The sequence below is a fragment of the Myxine glutinosa genome, chromosome 6, assembly GCF_964187855.1.
Source record: "Myxine glutinosa chromosome 6, kmMyxGlut1.1, whole genome shotgun sequence".
Classification (NCBI taxonomy): Eukaryota; Metazoa; Chordata; class Myxini; order Myxiniformes; family Myxinidae; genus Myxine; species Myxine glutinosa.
Window position 1 is genome coordinate 101,953,811 of NC_136266.1, and position 14,770 is coordinate 101,968,580.

The 14,770-nt window shown below is 45.5% G+C and overlaps 1 protein-coding gene across 3 annotated transcripts in view; it reads left to right on the forward strand.

The window, feature by feature from the left end:
- The window catches only part of PSMC3IP (PSMC3 interacting protein), a 51,377-nt gene that overhangs the window by 15,736 nt on the left and 20,871 nt on the right, over positions 1 to 14,770 (forward strand). For all 3 annotated transcript variants that reach the window (XM_068120659.2, XM_078780226.1, XM_068120661.2), the window contains exons 3-4: positions 2,701 to 2,801; positions 6,599 to 6,688. In XM_068120659.2, the coding sequence (XP_067976760.1) occupies positions 2,701 to 2,801; positions 6,599 to 6,688 (191 nt within the window). The remainder of the gene's footprint in view (positions 1 to 2,700; positions 2,802 to 6,598; positions 6,689 to 14,770) is intronic.

Below are 14,770 nucleotides of genomic sequence, written 5' to 3' on the forward strand. Positions count from 1 at the left end.
TCACACATCTAATCAAATGTAACTGCAAGAAGACCCAATGCATGTCTCACTGCTCATGCAGGTCTCAGCATCTCAACTGTTCTGAGATGTGTATGTGTGGGGCAGATGAAGAGGTGTGTGGTAACACGGGTCAGGAGCGCCCCATGGGAATCGATAACACTGATGATGAGGAGGATGGAGATCCTTCAATGTAACAATGAACACTGCCAACTAAAAATATTGCACAAAGACATTATAAGTGTACATTTGAACACTAAAGTCCAGCCTTTATGTGATTTAGAAGTGAAAATGATGGAAAAAAATATATATATGTGTTGGCATAAGTGTGTGAAAATCCAAGATGGCTGCCATAAGAACCCTTTTGATCATATGTAGGTGTATAAATGTGTGTTTATTGGATTAAGTATCCGCAAATATGTACATTTGGACACCAAAATTAACACTCTAGGTCATTTAGAAGCCAAGATAATGACAATTTCGGTTTTCAACAAACGCCATTTTGATAATCCAAAATGGCCGCTATAAAGAACTTGAAAAAAATGGAGACATATTTTTTCTACAACTTCTATCATCCCTAAAGACAACCCAACCAGTGTCCACAAATTAACATTTGAATTCAACGGGAAAACATTGGCCCCCCCACTAGAAAGGTGATCCTCTGGAGTGTGGCTCGTACCGAGCGATAAAGTTATTGGAGCATGGAATGAAGGTATTGGAAAGGGTGTTGGAGAGGAGGATAAGGAAGAAAGTGAAGATCGACGAAATGCAGTTTGGATTCATGCCAGGAAGAGGAACGACAGACGCGCTTTTCATTGTGAGGCAGTTGCAGGAGAAGTACATGGAGAAGAGGAAGAAGTTGTTTCTTGGGTTTGTTGATCTGGAGAAAGCATTCGATCGGGTTCCACGCAAAGTATTGACATGGGCATTGAGGAAGTTAGGAGTGGAGGAATGGTTGATCAGAGTAGTGATGGCAATGTACAAAAGAGCACGCACAGCTGTAAGGACAAAGGATGGGAACAGTGGTGAGTTTGAGGTGAAGGTGGGAGTGCATCAGGGGTCGGTACTAAGTCCACTACTATTTGTAGCTGTGATGGAGGTCCTGGCTCAGAACGTAAAGGAGGGTTTACCGTGGGAGTTGTTGTATGCAGATGATCTGGTGTTGATTGCGGAAAGTATGGATGGACTGAAGGAAAAGATGAACACGTGGAAGGAATGTATGGAGACAAAAGGTCTGAAGGTGAATATCGGAAAGACGAAGGTGATGGCAAGTGGTAAAGCATGTGGTGAGGTGGAAAGAACTGGGAAGTGGCCCTGTGCTGTGTGTTGGAAGGGTGTCGGAGTGAACTCCATTCAGTGTACAATGTGCGCTGAGTGGGTTCATCAAAAATGTAGTGGTCTAAGAGGGTCATTAACCAGTGTGGCAGCTACATTCAAATGTAAGGTGTGCACAGAGGGAGGTACAGATGGAGGAAATGTTGAGTTGGATCTTGGAGACGGCATGAAGCTGGAAGGTGTGAAAACATTTTGCTACCTCGGAGACATGCTGAATGGAGAAGGTGGATCAGACTCGGCAACGGTTGCTCGAGTGAGATGTGCATGGAAGAAGTTTCGGGAATTGAGTGGCGTGCTGATGATGAGGGGAGTGTCGTTGAAGCTGAAGGGAAAGGTGTATGCTGCATGTGTGAGAAGTGTTATGATTTATGGGAGCGAGACATGGGTAATGAATGTAGAGCAGCAACGAAGGTTGGAAAGGGTGGAAATGCGAATGGTTCGACGGATGTGCGGAGTATCGTTGAGAGAGAGGAAGACAAATGATGAATTGCGAAAGATGATGGGAATAGAGCCTGTGATTGATGCTGTGAAGAGGAACAGGTTGAGATGGTTTGGTCATGTGTTGAGGAAGGATGAAAGTGACTGGTTGAGAAGAGTGATGGAAATGAATGTAGAAGGAAGTAGAAGACGGGGAAGACCGAGAAAGACTTGGCTAAAGATGGTGGAAGAAGAAATGCGGGCAAGGGGGTTAACAAGGAGAGATGCAGAAAATAGGGCAAAATGGAGAAGATTGTCATGGGGACCGCAAGGCTAACCCCCGCTCTAGCAGGGAAAATGGCCTTTAAAATGCATGTGGTGGTGTTGTATGCTATATGTCGTTTTTGGCCCCATCTCTCAATGTTGAAGAATCACTTGCAGAAGTAAAAACATCGCATATCTGGATCCAGGTTTGGATCTTCACCAAAATTGAAGCAATTCTTCCTTGTCAATCACCCAACCTATCCACCAAATTTAGTCCGAACCCGTCCCCAACATTTTGAGATATCCTGTTCACAGACAGACAGGAGTGAAAACATAACCTCCGTCCACCTTAGGTGGCAGAGGTAATGGAAGGGGGTGTCTGAGACGGATGATTGGTAAAAGGAAAGTTGTGGATAATTATTGGTGACTACAATTTGAAGGGGCTTTGTCATTTCTACATTGGAACCTTTTCTTATTATTATTTATTTTTTATTTTTTAAATCGAAAAAATAGAAATTTCTTTTAAAATGTTTTTTTTTTGTCAGTTGTCGGTTTAAAATGAAAACTTGCCAGGTTAAAAACCAGCACCTAAGTGCATGTGCGCATTCACCTGGTGATTGACTGATTGATGTCCTATTTTATTGCTTGACTAATTGCCTTCCTGGCAAACTGATTTTATTTGTGCAGCTTCAACTGTGGTCCTGAATTACCTGAATGTGCAGAACCGGCCTTACAGTGCTCAGGATATTACCGCCAACCTGCAGCGAGAGCATGCCTTTGGAAAAACGGTAACCACACGTTGGTGCTTGTACATCGTCGACTATAATGTCTGTGGCTAATTATGCACTTAACATTAATTACAACAATATTGATAGATATTGGAAATATATATCAACGCTCAAGCACTTCTCTCATCCATAATTGGAAGGAACAACCAATCAGCTCTCACTTAATCAATTATCCCCAGCTATGGCTAGGGCTATATAATTAATAACGCCTTACCCTTCCATCCAAAGAAAGCTGTATAAAGCGACACAAGGTAACTCCTTTGCTGTCTCAATCTCGATCTGAGTAACTTTTATTGGTTGTTTTATGCAGCTCTCTTAGGTTTGAAGGGCAGGGCATTGGTAAAGAAGTGTGTTGTGTTGTATTGGGTGACGCGACACTACCGTAACAAGAACAAGTGAGTGTGTGAGTCGCCACCATACTCCGCTCTGCTTTTTTTCTCCTCATTTATTTTCATCTCATTATTCCTGGACTGCATGATGGCACCATGTCTGTTGTGTAAGTAATTCTGTTTAATGTGAAAAATATGCATGCAAGAGGTAAGTCTGCTCTTCTGTGCATTCTCACTTTGCTTTCTTGCTTGTAAATACGTGCTTTGATGATTGTCTGCTTGTGAAATAAATATTGCTGTTGGTTGCTTGTTGAACATCTTACTATAATTCACCAAATGTCTGTCTGTCTGTCTGTTCGAAGGTACCGCAAAAACAGCTGAACCGATCGCAACGATATTTTGGGTGGGTAATCCTGGGGTCTCCAGGAGTAAAATATAAATATACATAACACACATATATATATATATATATATATATATATATATTAGGCTATTTAGTTTTTCCAATTTCAGCTTTGGTCTCCAGCATTCTCAGGTTTGGACTCCCGCATAACATTCGCATTCGCATAATGTTCATTTTGACGATGTTTTCATTGTGACGACTAGCAACGGTACCCGCCCTATGGGTGGGACTTCAATTGGGAGGCCCAAATGAAAAGGCTAAATATCAGAAATTGAACGCTTTTTTTCTTTTAAACGATTTATATAAACATCCGTTGAATCTCGATCGGTGCAGCCGTTTGTGCGGCACCCGGGAAAGCAACGTCATGTGGGAGCAAGTATCAGCAGGATGTGGCAGTCCACGTTTGCACCGATCGCTGCACGGCTGCACCGTTCGGACTCGGTGACCTCGGACAAAGACCTTTTATAAGGACACGGTTTTAATCCCTGCTTGAGAGAATTCCAACCCCCTCCCCGCCATCACGGCCGTCTCTCCAACTCACAATCCCACGAGATATGCGGAAAGGACGCCCCAAAGCCAATATAAACATCATTCGTATATAAACATCATTAAAAGTAGATAATGACCTCGGCCAAAGTTCAAACGACGTTGAATCGCTACATAAGAGAATTCCACATAGCTATTTGGGCGGTGTTTACGCTAACAGATCGCTGTCTCCATCGATTTTGCCAAGGCCGAAACACCTATCGGCTCAAAAGCCGTTTACCTGTTGATTTGGTAGTTTTTTCAATGAAAGAAACACGTATCGGGAGTGCATACGACATCGGGAGTACTAACTGCACGCGTCTTCAGTGTCAAGCTTAAATCTCTCGTGGCGGATCTGAAGAGCGGAATGCTTGGAGAAGTGGTGGGCTACTTCGGTATGAAGGAGGATCAGAAACGTTGTCTCCCACACTGCCACATCCTGCGGATACTTGCTCCCGCATGACGTTATTTTGCCGGGTGCCGCACAAACGATCGAGATTTAACGGATGTTTATATAAATCGTTTAAAATAAAAAAAGCCTTCAATTTCTGATATTTAGCCTTTTCATTTGGGCCTCCCAATTGAAGCCCCACCCGTAGGGCGGGTACCGTTGCTAGTCTTTCAAATCTGCCTCAGTTTCCATTTCTTACAGTAGCCTGGCATAGAGTGTTTAATAATTGATAGACGGGAAGTTTTTGCCCTACCCGAACCGATTGGCTCAGTGATTAGCCAACACTGAACTCACGGTTCCTCTCGGCCGTAATAAGTACTCAGGTGCGCATTGAGGGAGCATTCCCTAGTTGAAATTATTAATAAAATAAGGTAATACGACTGAGGGCGTGAGGACCCTGTTAAGTTTAATTAGCTCAACCGGCGTCCACAGTTGTTTAACAACCCGTCAGGCAGCGGAGTTATCCGTTGCCAGCGGACTCAGGGTTAAAGGGAGAGTGGCTGGTCTGGTGACCTTCCTGTTCACCTCATCCATGCTCGAACCCCGACCCATAAAATTATATTGTAGTTTTGCGAAACAGGTTTTAATTTAACGAATTAACTTGTGTGGTGTGGCTATCTTGATGCAATGTTATTGAAATGCATTGCAATTTGCAGATATTTTCTTCTCTATCCTACGTGTCAATACTCCATCCTACTTTGCTATGTTGAGTCATATTTTTGTCAATCCATAGGGCTGGCTGTATTGCTTATAGCAGCAGTTCTTACTCCTTGTTGTTCTTACTCCAGCAGTAAATTTCACTCATTGGGGGTGATAAATCGCATGGCTGGGGGTACATACTGTATACCAGTTCCAAAATAGTGCAAGTTTTTAACCCAGAACCTGGATTGTTTCCTGAGATCACTGAAGACGTCACTGCGCATTTGAAAACTTTGAAAGATCACTTCACTGGCTACTTTGCAACGGACACTTCCTACAGAAAGAGACCTATTATGGATATTATTGAGACCGTTCATCACTGGTCTGACTGAGATAAAATGATGATGACCCAGTGCAAGAAGGGCTGATTGATCTTCAAAATTCTTCCGGTCTGAAAAACGAATTTGAAAGAGTGCGAGGGATTTTTTTTTTTTTTGACGAAACTGACGGGTTTGTCCCACTTCTCACTCAGCGTGCCTTTAAAGTGGTTGTTCCTTTAGTCACCACGTATCTCTGAGATTGGGTTCTCAGCCCTGGTAGCGATGAAGACGAAGGCCAGGAACCACCTGGAAGCTGATGAAGACGTGAGTTGCATTGTCAACAACAACAACAACAACTCGAATAGATAAACTGATTGAGGCGAGGCAGCAAGCCAGCCAAATGCAACATGTATCTGATTGATATTCCTGTTTTTTGTGTTTTAATTGTGTGTAATATTGATTGATATGAGTGTAGTATGTTCTTCTCTCTTTGATCACAGTTTATTATTGTACAATACTAGGATAACTAGAACGGCACTGTAATGAAGAATAAAGGTTAAGACCCGTTGCAGTTTCCTCTCTGGCGGTGAGATAAGCAATGTGCTATAAGAGGGTTGGCCTGAGCGCGAGGGAGCTATCTGTCTTTCGTGACGAATCCGAGCTGGTAGGTTTAAAATGATGCATCTTTATATGGCTTGCTTTTTATAGGGTTTATATGATTGCCTATGCCTACTAATATGTGATTATGTTTTGTAGAAACATAATCTCATTTCTTAAACAGAATCCCTGGTGTTTCACATTTATGGCGAAGCATCGATGTGTGTGCTGTCCATCAGTGAATATAGCGAAGGAAATGTTGTCTGTCTGTGATGAAGATCTACTAACCTCGTTCTCTTTTCAAGTTGTAAAAGGCAGCAATTTCTTTTTTAATCACAGAAAACGTATTCTCATCATAGACGTGACTGAACTTGTAGTATGTGACTGAACTCGTAGTGGCCAAGAAAGATGGATTCTTTTTTTTACATCTATCTGCTGAACTTAAAAAATATATTGGACAATGCTTCACTTGATGATGTATAGGAGTAATGAAAATATAGCTCCCATTTCACTTTAACCTTCTTTGTTTACAGGCTGTGATAAAAGCCTTGGAGCAGTTGGCAGAAGATGGAAGCATAAAGGAGAAGCTTTATGGTAAACAGAAAGTTTACTTTGCAAACCAGGTAAATAAGTTCCTGGAATAATGCTTTATAAAGAATATAGCACTTTGTTCAAGTAATTGCGAGGGAGAATTGTCTGCTTTGAAATAACCACTCCCTGCGTTCCCTTCCCCAACGCTGAAATTGATCCACTTTATCCAATCCAGGCTTCTGTAGCGTCTGAAGGTATCTTGGATGTTCCTTTTTCTGGATTTATTTGTCCATTGCCAGATGATTGAATATTTGTTGACGCCTCTTCAAAGCTCCCTTAATTTGGGGTGTTTCCAGTTCTCCAGTAGATAGAAATAGGTGGACACTGAAGACATAAAATGTACCCTGTAATGAGAGCAGTCGCTAACTGCGTGTAGGCCAGATCATAATCATGTTGCAAGGTGTACTGTTTTGCCCATTAGGTTGCGTGCCATCCTTGGGTTATATTCTTTTGTAAATATTTTGTAACATGAATATAGAACACGTACCTGTTTTAATCATCGGGAGCAAATTTTTGCTGCATTGTTCTGAAAAGGTTATGCATCAGTTTTGTATAATTAGCCCGTCCCTCACGCAGCGGGAAATGTGGTTTTGAAATCACTTCTGTGTCTGTGTGTGTCTGTCTGGCCTGTAACCTTTTTACTATTTGAGCTTTTGTCATAAAATTTTCAACAAAGCTTTATTATGAGAATATGGAGAAGCCAAATTAATAATTTGATCAAAGGTCAGCCTCGCACGAAATCGGAAATTTTCATGCAATTGACCTTGAAATTTTAAGAATTTGCATTTTGGGTCACTGAGTTGGTTCACCAATCAAAAGCTAGAAGTTAATTGTTGTTTTTTTTGTTTGTTTTTAAGATCAAATGGTCAAAGGTCAAGGTTGCATAAAATCGTCAATTTTCATCCGATTGACTTGAAATTTGAGCAGGCTTTGCATATTGGATCACTGAAACCTTGGTTTTGACGTCAACAGGTCAAGATCACCTAAAATCATCAGTTTTGTTGTATATAGTTTTGTTGAATTATGTGGTGGTGAGGTATTTTGAATTTTGTGATGGTGAGGTGTAATCGTCCCAAACTTCCAGTCTGCACCTACCCCTCCCTCCCTTATGTATGTGCTGAGGGGTTCTTTTTTTAATTGTTTTTATTTTTCAACCTAATCTTCAACCGAAATTGCTTATAAAAATGTAATATCACAAACACTGCAAATAAATTTGTGCAAAATAATTGTTTGTATTATGATTGGTGTAAATCATGACAACACAGTAACGCAGGTACAGTCATTCTCCTCAGCTAAAACAAGCCCTTCCTCTATAACGACGCATGGTGAGCGAGCGTAGCGAGCCGAGGCAAGCTAATATATATATATATATATATATATATATATAATATAATATATATATATATATATATATATATATATATATATATATTGCGGATCTCAACGTCGGCCTTCCCCTTACCAAAGGGGGGATTAATCCCCTTGTCTTTTACTAGCCGACATGATCCGGAGCTATTACGTTCCTTCCGGTCAGCGCTGGAGAGGGTGGTAGGCCGAATTATTCCTATTACCTAATTACCAGTGCCTCCCAGGAAGCAAGGAAATAACCCCGCCCGAACCACGGTTTTAGGTGGAAAGGCGCCGAGCGATAGCGAGCCGTGATCCGAGCTGTTAACAGGAACTAACCCGATTTGAGCGGTGCCGAATCGTGCCACGCTTACCCAATGGAAGAAATCACTAATACGGTCGGATTAAGAAGAAAGGAAGAACAGATTGGTTTATTAACACTATGTACAGTAAAGAAGAAGAACACACAGTGCAGCCTTAGTACAGTCTTACTTATCCCTGGACACGGGCCCATTTCACACTCAGTCACACTATCAGACACTCACACGGGGATGTAGATGGTCAGGGCGATGGTCCAAGGAATGGCGTCCACAGCTCGCTCCGGTCCCCGACTCGCCCCGCGGAGAAGATGGTAGGACGGAGAGGGTTGAGCAAACGGCGGCGTTCCTCGCGTGTCGTTGACGCGGACCAGACAATTACGGGGGGGGGGGGGGGGGGGGGGGGGGGGGGGAAACGGTAAGCTGGGCCAGGCGGCCACTTCGCGGCTTAGCCGCGTACGTAATAGAAGTACCGGCGCTATTTGCACTCCCTCAATGCCGAAGCGCCTCTCCCACAAGTCCTCTGCAATGCGCCGCCTCCAATAGTCCTTCTCAACGGGACCTTTCACCGTCAAAAGTTCCCCAGCGAGTTCTTTACACAGGCAATCCTCCACGAGTCCTTTAGACAAAAGCGCCTCTCCCAATAGTCCTTTGTAATGTGCGAATCGTGCCAGTCCTGGACAGTCCTGATATATTCCTTCTGGCCAGTCCTCACAATACCAATGCTTGGCTTCAGTCCTGTGGAAGGGCTTTGGGTGCGCGTTTATATAGCGCCGCCCAGTGAACCCTCTCGAATCTGCCAGCCGTGCTCTGACCACACCCCTCACGCCATTCCACCCGAGCTCTGATTGGTCGTTGGCTCTTACCGGCTCGCCCTTGACGTCTGCTTTACGTGGCCACCTACCCCGACCTCGCGCGCCTCCCCCTTTTCAGGCCTACCTCGTGGCATTTGACTGGTTTGAGCATCCTAATGCGAGGGCAATAGCAACAATGGGGCGCAGACTGGATGCTGCCCAACGAGGTAGATTTGGAGGGTGGGCCGCAAAATGAATGGGACCTACTCTTATTTATTTTACACAACGCAGGTATCACTAATGGGAATGGCCTTATTCTACACATATACTATGACATAACTAATGTTCTAAGGTGGCCTACGTGTTGCATGTGGACTAACTACGGGGGCAAAACCGCAAAACCTACAAAAACGCAAAACCGTTATTAATCAATATGTACATTCTCAGAACCGCAACACTGCACCCCTCCTTCGCCAGGCTCGTCCCCGAGCCGGACCTACACTCCAGTGAGCCTGACCGGTTCTGATGCAAGGGTCAGGACTACTTTTTAATTAGTGTGACACTTAGGTATAGTTTCCCTCTACATTTAACCTAACACCCTGAGTGCGACAGTTTTAAACACTAGATATGTCCCACCTTCTGCATTGTGTACTAACTAACAGACTCGCGCCCACAATTAACCGAATTATGGAAAGAATTCGCAAGCTATACATAAAGCCGGTGGGGAGCATGTTATTTACAAGACTACTAATTATTTACAATACTACAACCCAGGACCTGTTCTTTTGTGGGGAAAAAGAGAAATTTGGAGAGGAGAAACACAAATGCAATGCACTGCACCAATACACCATACACCCATATGCACAAAAATTTAAAAAAAATGCACAAAAAGCACCAAAATGCACAATCATCAAAAGGCACAAAAACATTTCAAATTAATCAATGATGTCTTGTGCTTTCTTGGCTGCTGGGCCATTGTATCTTCTTGCTTCGTCTTCGGTGTGCCATAATAAACTTGGAGATCTTCTTTTCCTGGCACACCAAAGGAATTTATAAAAATGCACAAACCGTGTCCGTTTTTATTTTGGCCAGCAGGGCCAACTTAGGTGGTCCGACTGCATGGCATCGAGGCCACTTAAAAACACAGTGGTCCGCAGGAGCAAGATAACGCTTGCAGCGATTGTCTGCCCAAGCAAAGGTGCCAGGCCACAGAACGTGTGGTCCATTTGGTGTACCGGTGCAGGCAACAGGTAGCAGGGTGCAGCGCAAGCGTGCAGCCGCATCGCTCAGGGCACCTGCACACTCCCCTCAACAAAGAAAATGGGTCCATGGGTGGGGAGGAAAGACAAAGCAGAGGTTAGCGGAGGCAAGGGCGCAAGGGTACACACAATCACAAGGTAATGCAACATGAGGGGCGCGGGAGAGCGAGCGGAGAAAGCTCGTCCCTAGCCGTACGTAACCCCCCATGTCAGCCTACTCTACCCTTGCCCTTCCCCGTATTTACACTTTACAAATTCTGTCTCTACCGTCTTGTCTCCCATATCTCCCCCTAAACCAAATTTGTCAGCCAATCCCTCCCAAGAAGGAAGGGATGGAATTACACACAATGTCTCACCCATGTCATGATGCGTCTTACATTCCAAATCATTTGCAAAAACCTGGTGTGGAGTCCTGTCACCTTGGTGAGTGGATGTGGATGGTGCGAAGAGATTTCATCCTAACTATCCTTCTAATAACATTAACACAGTTACACTACCTGGGGTCTTGCCCTGCCAATTGGCATCTTTAAACTATGTGGTTCTAAAAACCAATTCCCATTGACCATCCTGTGGTGCTCTTTCAATTTGGGGTCTCACTCCCCCAATCTTTCCTACTGTGCCCTCGCACAATTTCGGGGCTGGGTCGTGTGGCTCTACCAGCAGGTCCTACTTACCTGCGTACCTCCGCCACTGAAGTCGCCACCCGAGCTTGCCTAGCTCCTCACAACTACCCTAACCTGGGGAAGGCCCTCCTGGCTCTCGCCCCGCTGATGCCCTCTCTGGCATTGGGCTACCCGGGTCCTTCTCTCGGATCCTCGGGCCCCGCTGAACTCTACACAACTGAACACTACCTGGCTCCCAAAGCCTACCTGCGGCCTCACCTGGCCGACAGACTACCAGTGGCGGAGTGCCCATTTAACCATACCTACCAATTAAGTCCACATGCCCAGCCATTCCACTCACTCATGCACCCCTCAAAGCAACAACTTTCTACTCCCTGCACCACAGATGTCAATATCCAATAAATTTACCTACTCCCTCAACCTAACTTTAAACTACCCTCCCCGGTATTCGTGAAGGGGTCCATCTTCCCCCTTCCACTCTTTCGCACAATGCACTCCACACCACTCATTCCACACACCATTTACTCCCACACCATTTATTCCACACACCTGTACTTCACTTGCACCCCATGCAAGTCATTCACTCAACACACTTGCACTTGCCCTCAATACACCACTCATACACTTTCTCCGGTCATCCCAGACCATTGCCTCATTTCACCAAGTTCATTGCCTCATTTCACCAAGTTCATTGCCTCATTTCACCAAGTTCCTTCCCATACTCACACACACAGCATCATCTAACTAACTACTTCCCTCTAATACTTGTGCTTTCCCCGTCTTCCCTTTACACTAAGCACTTCCCTCGTCATTAATATCCACCTAATCTCTCTATGTCCCCTCTACCGGTATCAATGTCTACTTAAATCTCATGTCACCTATCGTCATCTCGAAATCCCTAACATTATCCTAGCCCGCCCTCGGCTAGTTCACACTGCCAAACCCCATAACCTAAAGTAGTCAGGGCCCTTAGGGATATTTTGGTTCAAATTCTTCCAAAAGCATCAAATTTGGCGCAGATGTTGCCCATGCCATACTCTTTCGATTTTTGACGGGCGCCAAGGGCGGTATGATCCGGGGACCATACCGGTCCATCCCGCCATGTCACCTGACTTATGACGTCATAATTAGGATATGCATCCAATCACATGGCGTACTATAAGTGGTCAAAGTTCAAAATGAATCGATCGAAAAATGAAGGCAGGGATCCATTTTTAAGGTTTTCATAAAATCCAATATGGCCGCCAGGTCACATGACCTATGATGTCATATTTATGACATGTATACAATCATGTATACATGAACCCGGATCATGATCGCACAAAAATTAAACACAAGGATATGGCATACAGTTCATAAAACATCAAAATCCGTACCTTTGTAATTAGACTGATGAACTGCATATGCCTGAAAATTAGGAAATAGACATGTAAATATTTCCTCTAATTGTCAAAAATAAGGTCAGAGTTCGATTACCCAACCCAGAAACATAAAATGGCGAACTCGCGTAAATCTTGACAAAAAACTCAAAAACCGACATGTTTGACTCAAGAATGACCTTTAAGATGACCTTGAGGGTTGACCTTGACCTTGAATCATCAAAATAACATCATAATTGGATTCCTCGACCTCGAAAACCCCTGAAAAGTGGTATCATACATGATTCCAACCCTTTTGGTTATTTAACTGATTTTCCTCTAATCCGGGTGGCGGCCATTTAGTATTTCGCCAATATGGGGCAATATGCGGGGGGGGGGGGGGGGGGGGGGAGGGGGCGCCCGTCTTGGCGCCCATCAAAAATCGAAAGAGTATGGCATGGGCAACATCTGGGCCAAATTTGGTGCTTTTGGAAGAATTTGAACCAAACGGCCCCAAAATATCTCTAAGGGCCCTGACTAAAGCTCATGTGCCCCAACTGAAAGGTACAACTACCATTCGCCATCACTATCGCCATTACGACTAGTCCACTACTCTCGAGCCTCGTCGGGTGGAAATACATTTGCACAGCTCGGCTTCGAAAAGCCGAGCAATGCATGTGGGTGGTCAGTCTCCTGTTGGTTGGGTCCGTCCGGCATTTTCGATTCTGGGGAGGAGGCATACTTGGGCCGAGGTTCCAGGCGCCATCCCGGCGCTGAGCCTTCCGGTCTCCGGCACGATGACCCAGCCTCCCCCGGTCGGAGCCCCGCGCCCGCTAGGGGGCGACGGTCCGACCTCACCTACCCCCCCTGGAATCGTGCCGTTTGCCCCTTGCACCACGGCACGGCACCGACCATACAGGGCGGGGCCCGGCCCGAATCGTGCACGCTGCCGCGGCAACGATCCCCACCGGCTCCCGCAGCACACAAAGCGCACCACGCCCCGAGAGCTCGCGTCGGCTATCCGTCGGCCTAAACGCTGCCCCGGTCTGCGTCAATGCTCGAGTCGCATTCTCCCATCCACACGCGACCCGCTCCATACGCACACAACCCGGCGCTCCAGCGCCTCCCATACACCCCCTGCATGCCGTTATTGCACTCTCCCGTGCACACTCTTTTCTTGCACACTCAGGTGCACACCACTCAGGCACACTCACGCCACTCACACACTCCCTTACTACACATCCTCGCGCACACCCTGGCACACTCATTCTACTCGCATACTCTGTTACACACTTCTCTTCCACGCACTCCTCTCGTGCACTCTCTCTTGTTACATCCTCTGTAATACCCATGGGTGTGCACTCCTGCACACACCCAATCATCACCGCACTCCCTCGCGCACACTCTTGCGCACACTCCTCCGTTACGTACTCTGTAACACTTACGGGTGTGCACTCTATTGCACACCCAATCACCCGCTCTGATGTGCATCCCCGCACACTCTCTCCAACATGCTCTGGGGTGCATCCTCGCACACTCTCTTCATCCATCTCACACTCCGTGTCGCACTCTCCACACATACACTCTGTTGTGCACTCACTCTCACTCTCGGTTTCATACTCTGTTTCACACTCGCGCTTTGGCGCACACCTTTTCCTCACACGCGCGCCATTCACTTTCACATATCGCACCACGGACCTTCCACGAGCGCCCGGGTGACGTCGGGATCCCAAGCGCGTGAAAAATCCTTTCGCGCCAAACCTCTTCGCGCCATACACAGCCCTACTCACCTTCGGGATTCTTTTCCGCAGCAGCGCCTGCAAATTCTCATTGGGGTTAGACAGCACGACATCACAATGTGAATGCAGACTTTGAGTACATGCCATTTCTTTCTTCAATTCATGTACTACCTCTGCCATCTCCTCAACCCCAATTTCAACTATAATTTCTTTTTCTTTATTAAACTCGACGACCGCGGGCGCACATAAAATAAAACTTTCTATTTCGGCGGCAGTCGGCTTTTCTATACCCCGAGTCGCGATTTCTACACCGGTCCACTTAACTGCGCTTTGCTCCACCTCGCTTTCCACGCGCTTCTCAAATCGCGCTACCCCGTCGCGTACCACTGCGACCTTTTCGCTTGACCTGTGCTCTATTTCTTTCCCCATCTTTTTTATTTGGCCTCCTATTCTGTTACCACACCCTTTTAACCCGTCTTTCATCCCTTTCATTCGGTTCTCTTGGGTGCCCATCCTGTTTTCCAACCACACTAACCCCTCGTTCATTTCTCCCATTTGGCCACCCACGTCCTTCAATTGGCCCCCCAATTTGCTTTCTAATCCCCCAATTTGATTTTCCAAATGCTCTCCCATTTTGTTTTCCAAATTACTTAACCCGTCTTTCAATCCCCCAATTT